At 49.4% G+C, this 15,318-nt stretch overlaps 1 protein-coding gene across 10 annotated transcripts; it reads right to left on the bottom strand.

Moving 5' to 3' along the window:
- Nucleotides 1–249: 249 nt before the first annotated feature.
- On the bottom strand, nt 250–9,693 carry LOC112987764 (vascular endothelial growth factor receptor 2-like). 10 transcript variants are annotated; one of them, XM_064518029.1, is made up of 12 exons: nt 9,601–9,693; nt 9,370–9,424; nt 9,073–9,156; nt 6,994–7,338; nt 5,669–5,938; nt 4,759–4,875; nt 3,627–3,728; nt 2,920–3,042; nt 2,476–2,568; nt 1,999–2,091; nt 1,656–1,716; nt 250–435 (listed from the first exon to the last, which is right to left on the bottom strand). In XM_064518029.1, the coding sequence occupies exons 2-12, from the start codon at nt 9,422–9,424 to the stop codon at nt 384–386; spliced, it is 1,395 nt and encodes a 464-aa protein (XP_064374099.1). In that variant the 5' UTR covers nt 9,601–9,693; the 3' UTR covers nt 250–383. The 10 variants fall into 10 exon arrangements, with proteins under 10 accessions (XP_064374099.1, XP_025963579.2, XP_064374100.1 ...); XM_026107794.2 differs by having other exon boundaries at nt 9,073–9,198; XM_064518030.1 differs by having other exon boundaries at nt 1,656–1,732; nt 9,073–9,198.
- Between the last annotated feature and the right edge of the window lie 5,625 nt (nt 9,694–15,318).

A 15,318-nucleotide genomic window follows, 5' to 3' on the forward strand; every position in this document is an offset into this window, starting at 1 on the left:
ACTGAAATCATCTGTGCACCAGGCAGCAAGCAGGTGGGCATAGCCCTGCCTGGCAGTGGGAAGGGGTGAGGGGAACACATTTGGTTAACCACGTATATTTAAAAAAAGATGCAGCCTCATTATTGCAAGAAACTAATGAAAGTGTGTTTCAACCACTTCCTTACTTTTAAATGCACTCGATTTTAGAGGGAGAAAAATGGAAAATGGGAAATTGAACCCTCAATGTCAAAAAAGAAAGACAGGAGTGGACTTGTTTAATTGCCATTTATTACCGGTATGTGAAAGGCTCAGCCCAGTGAAACTCAGACAGCTACAGACTCACTAAGCATCGACCTCGGAGGATGTTTGGAGTCACTCAGCCAGACGAGAAATACCGCGAGCCTCTAATGGGTAGAAACAGGATCCCTGATGATGGACAGAGACATTTGAAAGAACCTGGAAGGAAGAGGCGGTGGGATGTGTTGAGCATCACTGGAGTCAAACGTTGGCAGCTCCGTGCAGGACTGACCCTGGGCTCATCCTGTTCCTGGAGGTATTCCGTTGGCTCTACTACCACGCATTGAAATCTGCCCAGGGCAGGAGAGCTGGCCTTTGGCCAGCTGCTAATGGTCCTGTTATTTTGATGAGATAGCCTGCATCTCCTAAGTCTGCATCTCCTAGCTGTATGTCACAACGCCCTGCAGCTCTCAGCGTCCCCAGACCCCACGTTAGCCAAAGACCCCAAGCTCTTCATCTTGTCAAGGTCACTCCGTTCCACCTGATGCGGGGTTTGGCTCATAAATAGGGATGGAGACACTGACTGAGCCACTGCCACACCTTGCACAAAACCAGAGCCAGATTGCAGTCCAGTCTTTAAATGAAAGCACTTTGCCCTCTGGCAGCCTCACAGCTCTCCTCCAGCTCCATGGACATCTCTCAGAGCCCCTGAGCTATGAGTATGACCAGCCAAATACATGCTGATGACGGCACGTTGGATAACCCCAGAGAGCTAGGTGTCCCAGCAATCCCAGCAGCGGGTGCTGCAGAGCTGTAGCACCGTGCTCACTGCGTCGAGGGAAAGGGGCATAGAGGCATGATGCCGAACACCTCCTACATCAGGCAGAGGCAAAATGAGGGGTGCAGCAGCCTCTCTCTGTGCCCACCCATTGCATGGCCCACAGCCATATCGAGATGCTACAAATGGCCATGGCTCCGATACTCGTTCCTCTTCACTTGTCTTTGCCCAAGGCTGTTTTGGCTGTGGCAAAGAGTAGCTGAGGTGCTGTTGGTGAGGCTAGGACAAGAGTGGGATGTGCCCCAGGGCTCTCCCATGATGCTCGCACGTTGGCTAAGCCTTGTCCACAGCACCACTGAAACCCAAAGTGCTTGGGAAAAGTCAGCAGGAATTAGGGCTTAAAAGGATTAGTGCTTAATCCTTGAGCAAGAGCTTTGTGGAGATAATTGAGCAGGTGCTCAGGCACTTTGCTGAATGGGGGGTCTCTGCCAGAACCAGCCCCTCATGCTGAGGGTGAAATGAGGTGCTGGGAGGACAGAGCTGGACCACATCTTTCTTTGTGTGTGTGACTTAAAACAAGGCACAGACTAGGTCACATACCCCACTGTTTTCACTTCAAGACAGTCTAAATTTACATGGAACAAGACAATAAGAGATTTACCTGTGGTTGTCCAGCCAATTGGAGTCATGTTCCTCTTTCTGCCATCCCTGAGTTGTGTGATCTGCAAGACAACAAGTCTGTTCCCAGACATCAGGAAAAAGAGCATGAGAGGCACCAGGCACACAGTATAGGATGTTGTTTTGGGAGATGGTGTCTGAAGCTCACTAGGAAAGGGAAATGGTAACTGGAGAGGCCTTTGGGTCCTGAGGTCTTAACAAAGGCCAAACAAATGAGTTTTAAATAATTCACATTGTCACTTGATTATGTGGGGAGAGAGGGATACTACGTTACTGAACAGCAGGCTCTCAGAGGTTCAGGGAAATTAAGGAGCAGGGACACTTACAGCGCAGGAAGATTGCGAGGATTGGGAGGGCGGACACCGCAGCTGTGCTAACCGCGAGGGTGGTCACATCCACAAACTCCGTGCAACCTTGTTCTGTCGTTCAAACAGACAAAATGACGGCACGAAGCTCAGCCCAAACCCAAACCAGAAAGAGAAATAGAAAGCTAAACTGTCCATGTCAAAAAATGCACACATAATGACCATCAAAGGTGATCAAAACTAGATGTCCTTCCGCAAAAGTTTCAAAGGAGCACATGACAAATGGGGAATTTTCCCTGGGAGCCTTCTTTCAGTCCCCTGAAAACCACACTCTGGGAAATTTTTTGGAGGGAGCAGATATAATTCTGAATGGTAGATTCAAAGAGATGTAAGGAGTGTGTACATCATGGGCGAGTTTTAGCCTCAGTATGACAAATCCTTTAGGGCTTGCCAGACCTCGGTGGTCTAAATGCAGGCCCCTAGATAATCTCTTCTCACCGTGGCGATGGTAGATATTCTTTATCAGGAAGCTGGTAGTCATCACCACTGAAACCACCCCTCCGGGAGCAGCATAGCCCATCGTGCGTTGTACTGATGAATGAAAGAAGACAACGTGGCGTTACTGTGCGTTTTTAGGTACATGCAGCAGATGTAGAGCTGGCCTGGCCCATGGTCCATAGGGAGATGTACCCGCTTGTGATTTACAGCTGACTTTTTCACTGCTCCAAAGCTCAGCTATGCTTTTTGTGATATAAAGCTGTCAATAAGACTGCGTTTTGGGCACTTTCTAGTGATCTGACAGAGCTTCAGGACAGGATGAATTACAGCACAAGTAAAAATAAAGTTTTCATTAAAAAAATTAAGTGTGAGATTTTTGGCAAAATAAAAACCCCATTGGCCAGTTTTAACTCCATCCCTGCCATACTCAGTAGAACAGCTCACCTGTTTTGCTTTTGAGATGGATGAGTTTTTCAGGCTGGAACGTTACGGTAGCAGAGACCAGGAATGTTACCACAACCACATACGCAAGGAGGATCTCAGGCAGTATGAAGGCAATAGATGGGCCTGAAAGAAAGCAGCACAAGGGTCAATACCAGCTCTGCATTTGCCCTATTTACCACCTCCATGATTTTGTAGATATCAGTCATATCCCTTTCCCACCATTTCCTTTCCAAATGGAAGAGTCCCTGTCTTTTCAGACCCTCTTAGCAAGCAGTCACTCTATCCCTTGATTATTTTAGATGTTCTTCTGTAATTCCCTCTGTTTCAGGTACCTAGGAAAGACCCATGTGCCCCACTTGTAAAGGGGGATAACTGTATTAATTGCACAGACAGGTATGTAACCAATATGGTCCAGGCCCCTGTTACAAGCTGAGATCACCCATATGCAGCTGGAGGAGGTGCGTGTTGCCCGGGGCTGGGCAGCGTGCAGCTCCGTTCTACACGTTTAGTTGTGGGACCTCCCCTCTCTTGGGCATTACCTTCCGTTCGGACACCCACAAGGCTCTAATTCTCCCAGGAGGCCTTTACCCTGTACATTTTTTTACAGCAGGGATTGCTTTTGCATGCTGCAACCTGCATGGGGCAAAGGAGTCAGGGCTAGGGTCTGTAGAGCACCACAACACAACCACCTCCAGCCCACCTCCTACCTTCCTCTCGCATCCAGAGGATCCCAGCGGTGCTTGCCAGGACAGAGGAGATGCACACCAGCCCGCTGGTGTAGACACTAAGCCATCGCCACAGCTCTCCCCCTAAACATGCAGTGCGGTGCTGGAGTGACTTCCATGACACATGTGACAACCTGCCCCTGCCGCCCACTGCCCACAGCGAGATGCAGCCCGTTTCCCCCAGATGCCACAGGGTAGCTGGGACGTTTGTTGGGAACTGGCCCAGGCGATGTGGGTCTGAGAGGAGATCTGCCCCTTGGGGACAGGAGCGGGGCCCAGCCTGGATGCCCCAGTGGCACCAGGCACCTGTTCAGGGGCTCACGGCCACCAACAGTACCCATGTCCTGACCCTGCACCTTCACATGGCCCTGTCCTGGCCAGGGCCTAGGACTCTCCAGCGTGTGAAGCTGGAAAGGGCTCTGTACCCCATCCTACAGGAGGTCTTTCCACTCCTCGTCCACCTCCTCGGCCAACACACAGGCTGTGACCAGCGTGGCCCCGCTCAGCGTGCCACCCCGATCCCCCGGCAGCCAAAACACTGATGGAGACAGCCAAGATGCTGATTTTTCTCCATCAGCTCCTCAGCAGCTGTTCGCCTGCCTCCCTGCAGCTGGCTACGCTGGGGCAGGTTGTGGCCAAGAGCTGGCTCCCTCCTGAGAGCTTATCACCCTGCAGCTGTCAAACAGAAAAGCCCCGGTGCATGGCCGGGATGAGACCAGTGCTGTCTCATTAGGGCACAAGCACCCAACGGTCTGGACACGTCATCGCCTCTGACTGTGCAAGCAGGAGAGCCATAGATTAGCGGGAGTGACTGGGGAGGCTCTTGGCTGGTGTAATCCTGCTCTGTTTTGTGCTGTGGACTTGGCATCAGCACAGACACAGGGGAAATGTGTCCAGCTGACAAGAAGGGGCTGATTAAATATGTGCTTATTTGGATAGGTTTTAGTACATATGCCTGTATCACTATTTCTCCCTTTGCTGCTGTAATTCCTCCAGTGTATTAAAATGGAGCATTGTAATACAGCTGACTCTCAGTTTTTCCCCACAGGAAAATCAGTTTTTGCACCCTCCCTCCCAAGGGAAACATTTTCAGGGTCTTCTGTTGCAGACTCACTTATTCTTTGCTTTTCTGATTGACAGACGGGAAAAATTAAGCCCCATCCCGAGGTGGCAGCAAAGGCAACAGCAACCACTGCAATCCTCAGCACATCTTGTAAGGCCGGGGAGAGACCTGGAAAAAATCCAGAGAAGCCAAGACTCAGACCACCATAATGCACCATGGGGCTCCTCTGTCACTTGGGACAGACTTGCTTTATTTGCCATCTGGTGGCCAAATCAGTGCTTGCTGTTGCAGACGCTGGTCCATGAAATGTCCAGCCTGTGACAGGTGGTGCCACATGTACCTTGGTCGCTACCCCCGGGGACATGTCCTGCCCACCATCGCCCTGGCCATGGGGGCAATGATAGTCTGGCCAGGCCACAGGACCTTCCTCAAGAGGAAACAGCCAGGTTCCTGTTGCCCATCCTGCCCAGGCTGGACTGCACTCTGCAGCCAGGCAGAAGTGGTGGGAGATAGGGAAATGCTGCTGGTGGGAGATGGGAAGATGTCATGTGGGGCAGTGGAGGCCAGAAAGAAGACCCTAGACAGCCAGGCTGCCTTGTTGGCAGCGCTGTGCCAGGCAGCCACTGTAAGGCTGCTGCACCCTCAAGAAAAGGCTGGGAATTGCTGCCAGTGATCCTACAACGGAGGCATTGGAGCTCCTGTCAACAGCCCAATAGGTGAGCACAATGTCATGGGAGGGCTATCCAAGCTTTGGGGGACAGAGGCAGACAGATGGAGTCAGATCACCCAGCAAACCCTGGGGAGGGATGAAGAGCAGAAAGAGCAGTGGCAGCAGGAGAGTGGGGTCTCTTTGACTTTTCCTGGGCAGCTTGTGGGAAGCAGCAGGTTTCTGCTGGCAATTTTAGCCACGCATGTCATGCCACAAGCCCCAGGTCGGGCGCCAACACCAAGCAGCGATCACCTGCAATGGTCACGTTCAGGGAGGCTTCCTGCCAGCTTATCCCATTGCTGGCGTTGCAGGAGTAGGAGCCACAGTCCGACTTCTTCACCTTCCTCAGGTACAAAACACTGATGCTGCTGGACAGATAGAAACCTCTGTCTGGGGGAAGGGGCTGCCCATCCTTCTTCCAGGTGATGGTGTCCACTCTGCCCTCAGCCACATCACAGAGCACCTCGACAGTGGACTGTGCCTCTAGGGCACTGCTCCGGAGCTGAGGGTGAGACACGGGCTCTGGAAAGGGGACAGAAACACCAACATTTCTGTCAGACAGGACCTGGAGCATCTGCAATGGGGAGCTGGTGGGAATCAGGGGCACAATTCTCTCTGCAGCATCCTTGAGTCTGTAACAGTGCAAACGCAGGTACCTTTCCATGGGCAGTCCTACAGGCAGGTATGTGGCACAGACACAGCATCATACAGGGCTGCTCTGCTTTCTGTTTTTTCTTTTTTCTTAGAAGTAGTAGGGCTGAACCAGTTTTTTGCATCTGGGTTAATATAGGGCATTCTCACTCTCACAAGATGAGAAAAGAAAGAGGAAAAGGCCTCAGTCAGATTTCTGAACAGTGGAATGGAGACATGAGTGGTGAAAGGTTGTGAGGACATTATGGCAGCAAGTACAAAGAAAGGAAAATGCCAGAGCAAATTAACCTGCAAAGTGAAGTGGCAAGAGTGATATTATGGAGGAACCTGTGTTATTTAAAATATACTCTTATCACCATGATAGTGGCTGGCACCTATGAAGAGCAAACAGCCCATCAGTCAGCCTGGGGGCTCCACTGCCGTTATGGTAGGAGGGGGAGATTTTTTGTGACTTCTCCAGAAAGCCCACACTGATGGACATAGCTCCATCAGCTCTCCTAACTCCCCCTTGCAAAGGATGCCTGAGGTACATTCTGCAGGTGATGCAGCAGACACAGAGCATCCTGCCAGTCCTTTAGTCCTCTGCACTGGAAGTAGAAAAAAAGAGAGCAAATGGTCGTTCCAGGATGGAGTCCTGCCCTCTGTCACATCCACAGGCCCCAGAAGGTCTCTCAGGGCCAGAGTTGTGCCACAGAGTTGTGAAACCACAGAGTTTCCTCCCTGGCAAATGTTTGGAGCCTCTTCACCAGCTCTCCCTGGTGCATGGCAGGTTGAAAGAAGGAAACTGCATGATCGGTACTCTAGACTTAGCTCAAATCCCTTCACCCAAATTCTTGGCCTGGCCAATGGTCCATACACATTCAAAAAATACCACTGCTCTGCTTGTATCCATCACCTCGCTCTTCCCTCCCATACCTGCCACTTACTGAGGACTTCCAGCTGGATTTTGAGGCTCTCCCTTTCTCCCAGGTTGATGGTCACTTTGTAGATCCCACTGTCAGTTTCCTGTACGTCTTCCAACAAGAGAGATCCATTGGATGGATGGAAAATGGCTCGACCGACATAAGGTGCATGGATAGCTGGGCTGTGTGAGCCCCCGTAGTGCTGCAGGATGGAGCGGGACTCGGTGCCGTTGAGGTACTCCCACTGCACGGAGTGTATGTGTGTGACATTATCTGGCACAGGAAGCAGCACCGAGGATCCCACAGCAGCAGCTTTTCTTTCCAGAGGTCCTCCCGCTCCTGCAGCCCATTGCAAGGACACTAAGAGCCCTAGATGGAAGAGGAAGAGAAGACAAGCTGGGAAGACAGCAAGTCAGCGTGGTTCGAGAGAGGCCGGCTGTGATACCCCCTGGGCCAAGGTTACGCAAGTGGACCATTTGGTCAGTGGGTGAAAACCTCTCACAAAGCCCTTACCATTGCTGCGTGCCATCCTGCCAGGCAGTGAGATATCCCAGCCAGAGCTGAGAGAGGTATTTGGGTGTCATTTCCTAGTCTGTGCGCAGAGGGACTTTCCAATCCTGACCTAATTTCCATGGACTCGTTCCAAATTCCTGATGTCGTCTGGGGCTGAAAGCCTCCATCCGCTCCCAGCACGCCGGGATGGAGCTGTTTTCCCAGCGTGCAGGGCAGCTGCCGGGTTTGCTGTGACTCAGGCTGTAACTGAGGCTCTGTGGACTTCAAAATGAGCAGTTGTGGGTGGAAGGACTCCTGGGGAGGCTCAGGCCATCCGCCCAGCAGAGAGATTGCAGCTCCAAGCCCAGACTGGAGTAAAGAGCTGCCATGGCATCTCTCGGCCTGCATGAATTTCTAGGAAAGCTGGGCAGAAATAACTACTCAAATCCTTGCTTGTAAAGTGGAGTCTCAAAAAAAAAAAAAAAAAAAAAAAAAAGGTGAGGTCAAAGAGTTCAAAGCAGGGAGCCAGCCTTAGGCAGTTGAAAAGAAAGAAAGGGCATTTATTTATGAACTACCCAGGCAGAGGTCCAATTAATTTGTCTGTGACAAACCTGGTGTGAGAAAGATTCCTGTGACTCCCAGAGGCTGCTCTGAAGGAGATGCTAGGATTTTTGCTAAAAGTCATCTTCTCCACTTCCAAGTTTTTAGTCTGACCCTAGTGCAGGAGCGTTGCAACTGAGATTTACTGAAGATGAGAGGGGGGAACTGGCAGCAGCAATCCCAGCCTCTGCTGAGATGACCAACGCCAAGCAATCACAGTCACATCTCCCGACAAAGGTGACATCATGAAAACATGTTTCCAGCACCCAGGCCCCAGACACGCAGGTGTCTGCAGCAAAACGCCGGAGAAACGCTCGGCATGTGAGCTGTATGTCACCTCCGCCCTGGGAACAGCTGGTTCAGACCAGCGCAAACTCACCAGCTGCACAAACTGAATTTACTCTATCCACTCACGGTGTTTCAATTCTAGCCCTGATAAGCACATATTTACACTGCCTCCTGCTGTTCACGAAAATTATTAGGATTTTATCCCTTCTGCTTTGACCAGTTACTTCTCTTAGCAATTTTGCAGGGAAGGTGGGACAGAAAACCAGCATAAAAATCCAAAAAAATCAAGTTCATTTGATCATTTTCCTTTCTTAGGCTAGTAACCTTGAAAAAGAGCTCTCAATTTTCACTTATGTGCCCTGAGGTCCCCAAAATTGTGAGAAATGTGTGCAGGAAGGAGAAACAGTTTTACAACTGAAAACCACTAGAAGAACACTATTTATATAGTATGCTGTCCACATAATGAACAGTAGCGGTACCGTTAGCACAAGATAAAAGAAAGTACTTAATTGCAGCTGGCCTTTTACAAGGGTATCCAAAGTTCATCTTGTAGATACTCAGAGCTCACTAATAACACAGCATTTGAAAAACTGGAGGTACTGTAAGGGGTTCCCTTTCTGCTTTAGGTGCTGATCCTGAAAACATTTGTACCCCCATGCATGTATAAAGACTGCAATGAGATTATTCACATACAATTGTGATAAATTATGAGCTATTACTTACAGGAATCGCAGTATAATTCTAGCCACAGAAGACTTTTAGGCTTGGCACCATGAGCAACTCTTCTGGTTCTTCTAGCTCCTCTGTCTTTGGACAGCAAAGCAGAGATGCCCTTCCTTTTGTTTTCAGCTTTTCAGAGGAAATGCCCAGTGTAAAAAAATCTAGCCTGTGTGGATCAGGTGCCCATGTACAATTGCAAAACACCACAGAAGTCACAGGCACTCCCCCAGTTTACCCCAGGTGAGGATCTGGCTCAGAGCCCACTAGACAGCATCAGCACTGAGCCCGGGGACAGTTTACCTGCAAGGAGCACCCAGCCGGTCCCCAGCAGCTCCGACAGCTGGCAAACCAGCATCTGTTGAGGAAAGCAGTTCAAAAATTGCTGTGGTTTTAAAATAACCCCGCAAAGGTCGGGGGTCGGATGGTGCAGAGAGTTTTCACAGTCTTAAGTTCTGGATTTCTGATGCTCACGAGGGCAGTGCCTTGGACAGCCCCAGCCCCAGCCCCAGCTCGCCTCAAGCCCAGACTCACTGTTTTCCTCCCAGTTGCTCCTCTCCTTTCTTGCTGCCTCCTCTCCTGTCACTCTGCCAGGGAATCCTTCCTGGGAGGCTTCCTGGTCACAGGCAGCAGCTTCACGCGCTTGCTTGGAGTGCTCTCTGATCCCAGCAGCAGCACGGTGAGCAGAAGCTGGCAGCTCACCAGCGCTGTGGGCTGGGTGCACAGGAGGGCAGAGCTGCCTGATCATTCCCTGCATCATGGGAGTGAACAGCAGTTCCCTGGCGCTCAGACCCAGGAGGGCCTTTCCTCACCTCTCGTTCGCTGGTGCCCACACGACAAGACGGAGACAGATGCTGAGAAGGCCACTCAGCCATTGCACAGCACATATTGCAGCCCCATGGGAGCAGGATGGACAGAAACGGCAAGGCACCTGAGAAGGGCCCCGTCGCAAGAAACACCAAGCTTGATTGCTAGGCCAAACTGGGGGGGAGAATCAGTCCCGCTCCTGTTCTAAGAGGTATTTCTTACTTCTGTTCTTGCAGCAGTAAAAATTGCAGCTGATGTCCCAGATTATTTCCATGCTCTGAAGACTGTAAGGGTTATCCCCCTCCCCTTCTCAGACTTCAGGAACCCTCTGTCCCATCTCCCGAGAGGAAGATCCCAGTTCCCTGGCTGCACGCTGGCATGAAGAAATCAGCTTTGTTAAGGCACTGGGGGTGGAAGATGGGGACCGGAGTTGCATATAGGAGGACTGCTGTCTTGAATCAGAACAGAAGGTGATCTCATGGTCTGGCCTGTTTCTAGTAGCGGCCAGGGGATCAGACAGACTCTGAAACACTTGTGTCTCTGCTAGTGGCTTTTTCTTCCACCAAAGCAGATGCAGACTGGGGTCATCCACATCCCTCAAACTTTCTGCAAAGGGAATTTCAGTTTAGAAGAATGACATTCCTGGCATTGAAAAGGGAGAAGAAGCACCTGGGGACCAAGTTTTATGCTCTAGAGCAGGACTGAGGAACAGAGAAATGAGATATTTGTGAAGGTTTGAGCCCTACCACCTCAGAGAGCCAAGGGAAGCTTTCCTGCCTTGCGGAGCATGGCTGGTCTACAGTGCTGTCCAACCCCTCTATACCAGCAAAGCTAGAGCGAGATGGCTGCTGGGACTGGGCAGTTGTGTGCCCAGTGTTAGGAAGTGATGGGTGGATGCTGATGTTGTCAGGCCTAGATTGGGCACTGACACCATGGTACCAGGCTGTTCCACTAGCCTTGTCTGCACGTTCTCCTGCTAGCCAGGGAAAGCACCCCGGCTCCGGGCCTTCTGCCTGCCAAAGCAGACCCAACACACATGCTGAGATCAGCACAGCCCATTATTGTCCTGAGTTAGGCTTGCATGCCTTACTGTCTCTTTTCCCATTTCTTGACCTTTCTTTTCTCTGCCCCAATCTCCTTCCAAGCAAATAATCTGCCTGCAGTTACTTTTTCTGCGTTGGTCCCAGTTTTGCTGCTTCCACACCTGAATTTAGCATTGCTGACACCATTATCTAGGCAATCGCAGCCTTATCTGGTATTACTGAATCAATTACCTAGGCTCTGTTCGTCTTGCAAGACTGTCCCTCAAAGGCCCTCAATGCTCTCCTCCAGTTATGTGTGAAGTTCAGCTGTTTCTCACATCACTCCCCTTAACCACTCGTGAAACCCAGCCATCCCTCACGACACCAGCTGTAACTTTTGAGACGTCTCATGCTATTATCTATCACACCCGGCAATTTCTCATGTCCTGTTCAGTAGTATTCCACATCCTGTTTAGGCTGCTTCGCCTGAGGCCCAAGCTTTAGTCTTAACTGTGTCGTTTACTTGCAGCCCTACCTAGCAGGCAGGACAGGAATTCTCAAACAGGAAGGGCAACGACCTTTAAGCTGGTCTACAAGGCAGCTTATAACTAACTCAGTAAAAACCATAACTAACTCAGTAAAAACCATATGCCAAGCCAAATGAGCCTGGGGTTCTGGCTCTTTTAAAGAAGAGGGTGCTCCCAGTCAGAATGTGCCTTTCATATTCTTTTGTTGACAATTCTGCATTTTCATTTTTAATTTAACTCCTCTTTCTCCCTGTGCCCAGCAAAATGCAAGTTCTCTGTTTCCATCTACTCAGTTCCTCAAGGAAGTGCAGAGTATTTGCTGGGTCATAGCATACATCAGTTAACATTTTGTCATAACAGTTCAGATCTGCTGCATTCTGTGTACAGTTTACTGGAGTTTGAGACAGCTGAAAAACTGAAAGCAATGGAAGGAAGTGTAAAGACACTTACAAAACACAAGCAGGAAAATGCATCCATCATAAGGAGCAACAGCTTTGTCTGTTCCTATGAGTTTCCCACGGAGAGTCCCTCCTTAAAGTAGCACATTTGTTAAGTATCTCTTGGTAGCTGCAATGGATGCATCAACGTGAACGGTGAAAACTGGGGTGACAGTTCAACCTATGGCTTCTTTGGAAAGATGTTACGGAATGAAGCTTTTGTTCTCCAGGCAAATGTTTCCTCTGTTCCCAGGAAGGATGAACTGCTTTAGAGGAGTATCGCCAACCCACCGTGTACCCATCATCCATACCCATCTCTTCATTTAACTATGCCACAGATTCATTTTTATCAGTCAGACCACTCTGTCCATATTACCCCTTTCACAGGTTTTTTGAAGGAAAACTTCTCCACTTAATCTTACATAAACTAAATAAAAAACAAAGCAGATTTCTGTTGGTGCCTAACTCCTTTCACAAATATTTTAAAAGCTTTTCTAGCACTTGCATTGCACCTAGCACCTTTTGAGGAGCTGGCAGAGACCAAAAAGAAAACACAGCAGGGAAAAGCTGTAATTATTAACAAGAGACTCATACCATGAAGAGGAGTTTGCACACATGCTTCTTTGGGCCAGTGCAGCTTATTATGGTGGCAGAGAGATAGAAAGAGCGGCTGACCATCAGCAGAGTGCAACTCATGCCACAGACTCTTCCTGAAAGTACAGCCTCAATTCCCTCACTCTCCCCATTCCCATGCTGCTACAACCTGAACAGTCACAAAGTGATGATCATCCATCTCTGCTAGAAATCAAAGGTGTTTCAATGAAAGAGAAATGTGATGAAATTTTCCAGCTGATCTCTGGAAATCCAGTCATCCAGTTGCAAATGGCTCTTGGATGCCCCCCAGTATCCATATAGGCACTCAGCTGAGGTGTCTGCAGAGAACTTTGCTTATGGGGCTCCCCTAAATTCTCTGCCTAGGGTTAAAAGAGAGAAAAAAACAATCAATCAGTAGAGAGGAGACTTCACTGGATCAAAGCTAGCAAAAAAGATGTTGCCTGGAGTCCCAGCTCTGGAAAACCAAGGAACTGCAGGCTCTTCCAGTCTGCTTACAGAGAGAGCTGTGGCTTGAAGTCTTGGTGGACAACTGTAACCTTGACTGTGCTATGTTCATCACTTAAAACTGTCTCACATAGCTATGATATGCATCCGATAGGGTCTGAGAGACCCCTGCACAAGGGACAACTGTTAAAGTGTTTTTCTCTCTAAGCAAATAGTGCCTCAAAGGATGATATTCAGCCTAATGGGCCTGGGATGGGTTGAGATGCAGAAAAATAAACTGTGAAGAGCAGCAATGCTATTGAGGGGATTGGTGAACTACTTGAAGTCTTTAAAATAAAAGGCTGCCTACATCCAGTGGGAGGGATTGTGTTCTAAGATGTGGCCAGCACACAGCAGAGCACCTGAGAAAGAGATCTGCAAGAACTTAACCCTTTGCAGCCACAAGGAAAACCACACTGACCTTTAACGAGCTAGCAAAGAAGGGCCTGGGAGGCAGAAGCCTGTGAAGAAGCTACCTTGTGAAGGAAATGCTGCAGCAGTCTCTAAAGCCATCGCGTGGGCTACGTGCAAGCACTGGAGGGATGGGTTAAGAAGAGAAGAAATCCTTTCCTTGCTGGCAGCAGAGGATTAGCAGGATAGCAGGGCCCCAGGAGAGGTGGAGAAGAAGACAGAAACAGGGAAGCATGAAGAGCATTGCAGAACAAATGTGGTCAGCTCACAGAATGGTCTGGGTATTTCTATTATCCGTGCACTGGTTGTATGTAGGTGTAATAGCACTTCACCTCTTGGAAAGGCTCCATACTGGCACCAGGCAGCTTCGACAAGACCCGAGTCGCAAAGTGAGGATTTAATCACATCTGAATTGCACGTCCTTACTGCAGACATCCAGAACAAAACAGCAGCTCACACTGTGCACAGCTTCAAGGCAATGTCTGTTACCTATTTTGCTCTACCCCTGCAGGCATTCAACATGGCACAGACAGGCTCTGTGTGAACAAATACCCTGAGATCATCAGAAGTACAGCCTAGGTACCACTGCACAGGGCGGAAGGAAGAGGACACTACAAGGACAAAGAAGATAAGGGAAGGCATGAGCATGCACTGGGATAGCTACACCCTGCAAAAAGTGTTACCGCACAGAGCCACAAATCTGCAGATGGCTAGGGCTGCTCCTGTCTCTTGGTATTGTCTTCTGGGAAGCAGCAGTTCAGTCTGGGATGTTTTTGTAGCACAGTCCGTGGTTTTCTCCATCCAGATATCCTTGGCCCAGGAGGGAGAGGCCATTCAGTGAGACCTGGAGTTTGTGTTTCTAAAAGACTGATGGACGATGAATTCATTCTATAGAAGGTCTTAATGTTACTACAATACTGAGGCTATCTACCTGGTGACTTGCCAAGCATAGGGGAAGCCAAGTGGTTATTCTGCCAACTCTGTCAAACTGAAGATGAGCTCCATGGCTGCCCACAGTTGTGAAGGACCTGATCTGCATCCTGAGCAATCTTTCTGTGTGTTTCCACATCCCTGAGGAATGGCGTCTTCAAAGGCCTTCAGTAGTGGGGCAGAGATAGACCCCCAAGTCTGCCGAGAGGACTGTCAGAAAGGCAGCGACTCTGTATGATTAAGCCTGAGGAGTGACAGCCATATTTCCTGTGTGTTTGTTTGCTCTTTCTTCCCTTTTTTAGTACTTTCCTCTCTTCTGCTATTTAAGGCCTTACGCTAACCACAGCAATGGCTCTGTTTTTACCTAAGGCAAGCTTTCTGCATTTGTGGTTCTATTAAACCACAAAGTATTTCTGTTTTCTGGAACAAAGCTCTGTTGTCATGAACACCAGCTTTACAAGAGCTGAGCAGCCAGGCAATGAGACAGGGTTTTACCCCGGGCCAGGAGAGGAACTGGTGTGCTAGCTACAGGATATTCACCTGGAGATGCAGGTGGCAGGCAGAGAAAGCTGCATTTGCCACTGTGTGTCTTGTTGTAGAAAACATTTCTTCCCTTGCTAAAGGGAGGGGACCCCCGAAAAGGAAGACGAGAAGGCAACAGCAGTGGTTTCTGTGCTATCTCCAAGCGACTCCTGCCTTGCCACCCGGCTGTCACTGCATGCTCTGAAAGGGACTGTGGTTTTAAAGATGCCTGAAAATGCTGGTGCTACTAGAGATGTGGACTTTTGACTTTAAACTAGAATTACACAGTTCTGCTTTCTTCCACCTACATATGCCTAGTTTTATGGAAATGACATTATGTGCCAGGAAATCCATTGTACAGAAAGCCCCATCTCCTGGCACTTCACAGGGACATTTCAAAACAATGGTGGAGGCAGCTATTGCGCTGCGATCCTAAGGTAAAGCTAATCTAATTGTAGGAAGAATATGCACAACAATTATTTGTAACACTCCTAAAAA

The sequence above is a fragment of the Dromaius novaehollandiae genome, chromosome 11, assembly GCF_036370855.1.
Source record: "Dromaius novaehollandiae isolate bDroNov1 chromosome 11, bDroNov1.hap1, whole genome shotgun sequence".
NCBI classification, from domain to species: domain Eukaryota; kingdom Metazoa; phylum Chordata; class Aves; order Casuariiformes; family Dromaiidae; genus Dromaius; species Dromaius novaehollandiae.

What these genes read in the sequence shown, in the direction of transcription:
- LOC112987764 (XM_026107794.2), bottom strand. Translation starts at nt 9,424, where the DNA reads ATGCTGGTTTGCCAGCTGTCGGAGCTGCTGGGGACCGGCTGGGTGCTC. An exon ending in AATCCAGCTGGAAGTCCTCA is followed by an intron (nt 5,939 to 6,993) that starts GTAAGTGGCAGG and finishes TCCCCTTTCCAG; the next exon opens with AGCCCGTGTCTCACCCTCAG. An exon ending in CCATCTCAAAAGCAAAACAG is followed by an intron (nt 2,569 to 2,919) that starts GTGAGCTGTTCT and finishes TTCATTCATCAG; the next exon opens with TACAACGCACGATGGGCTAT.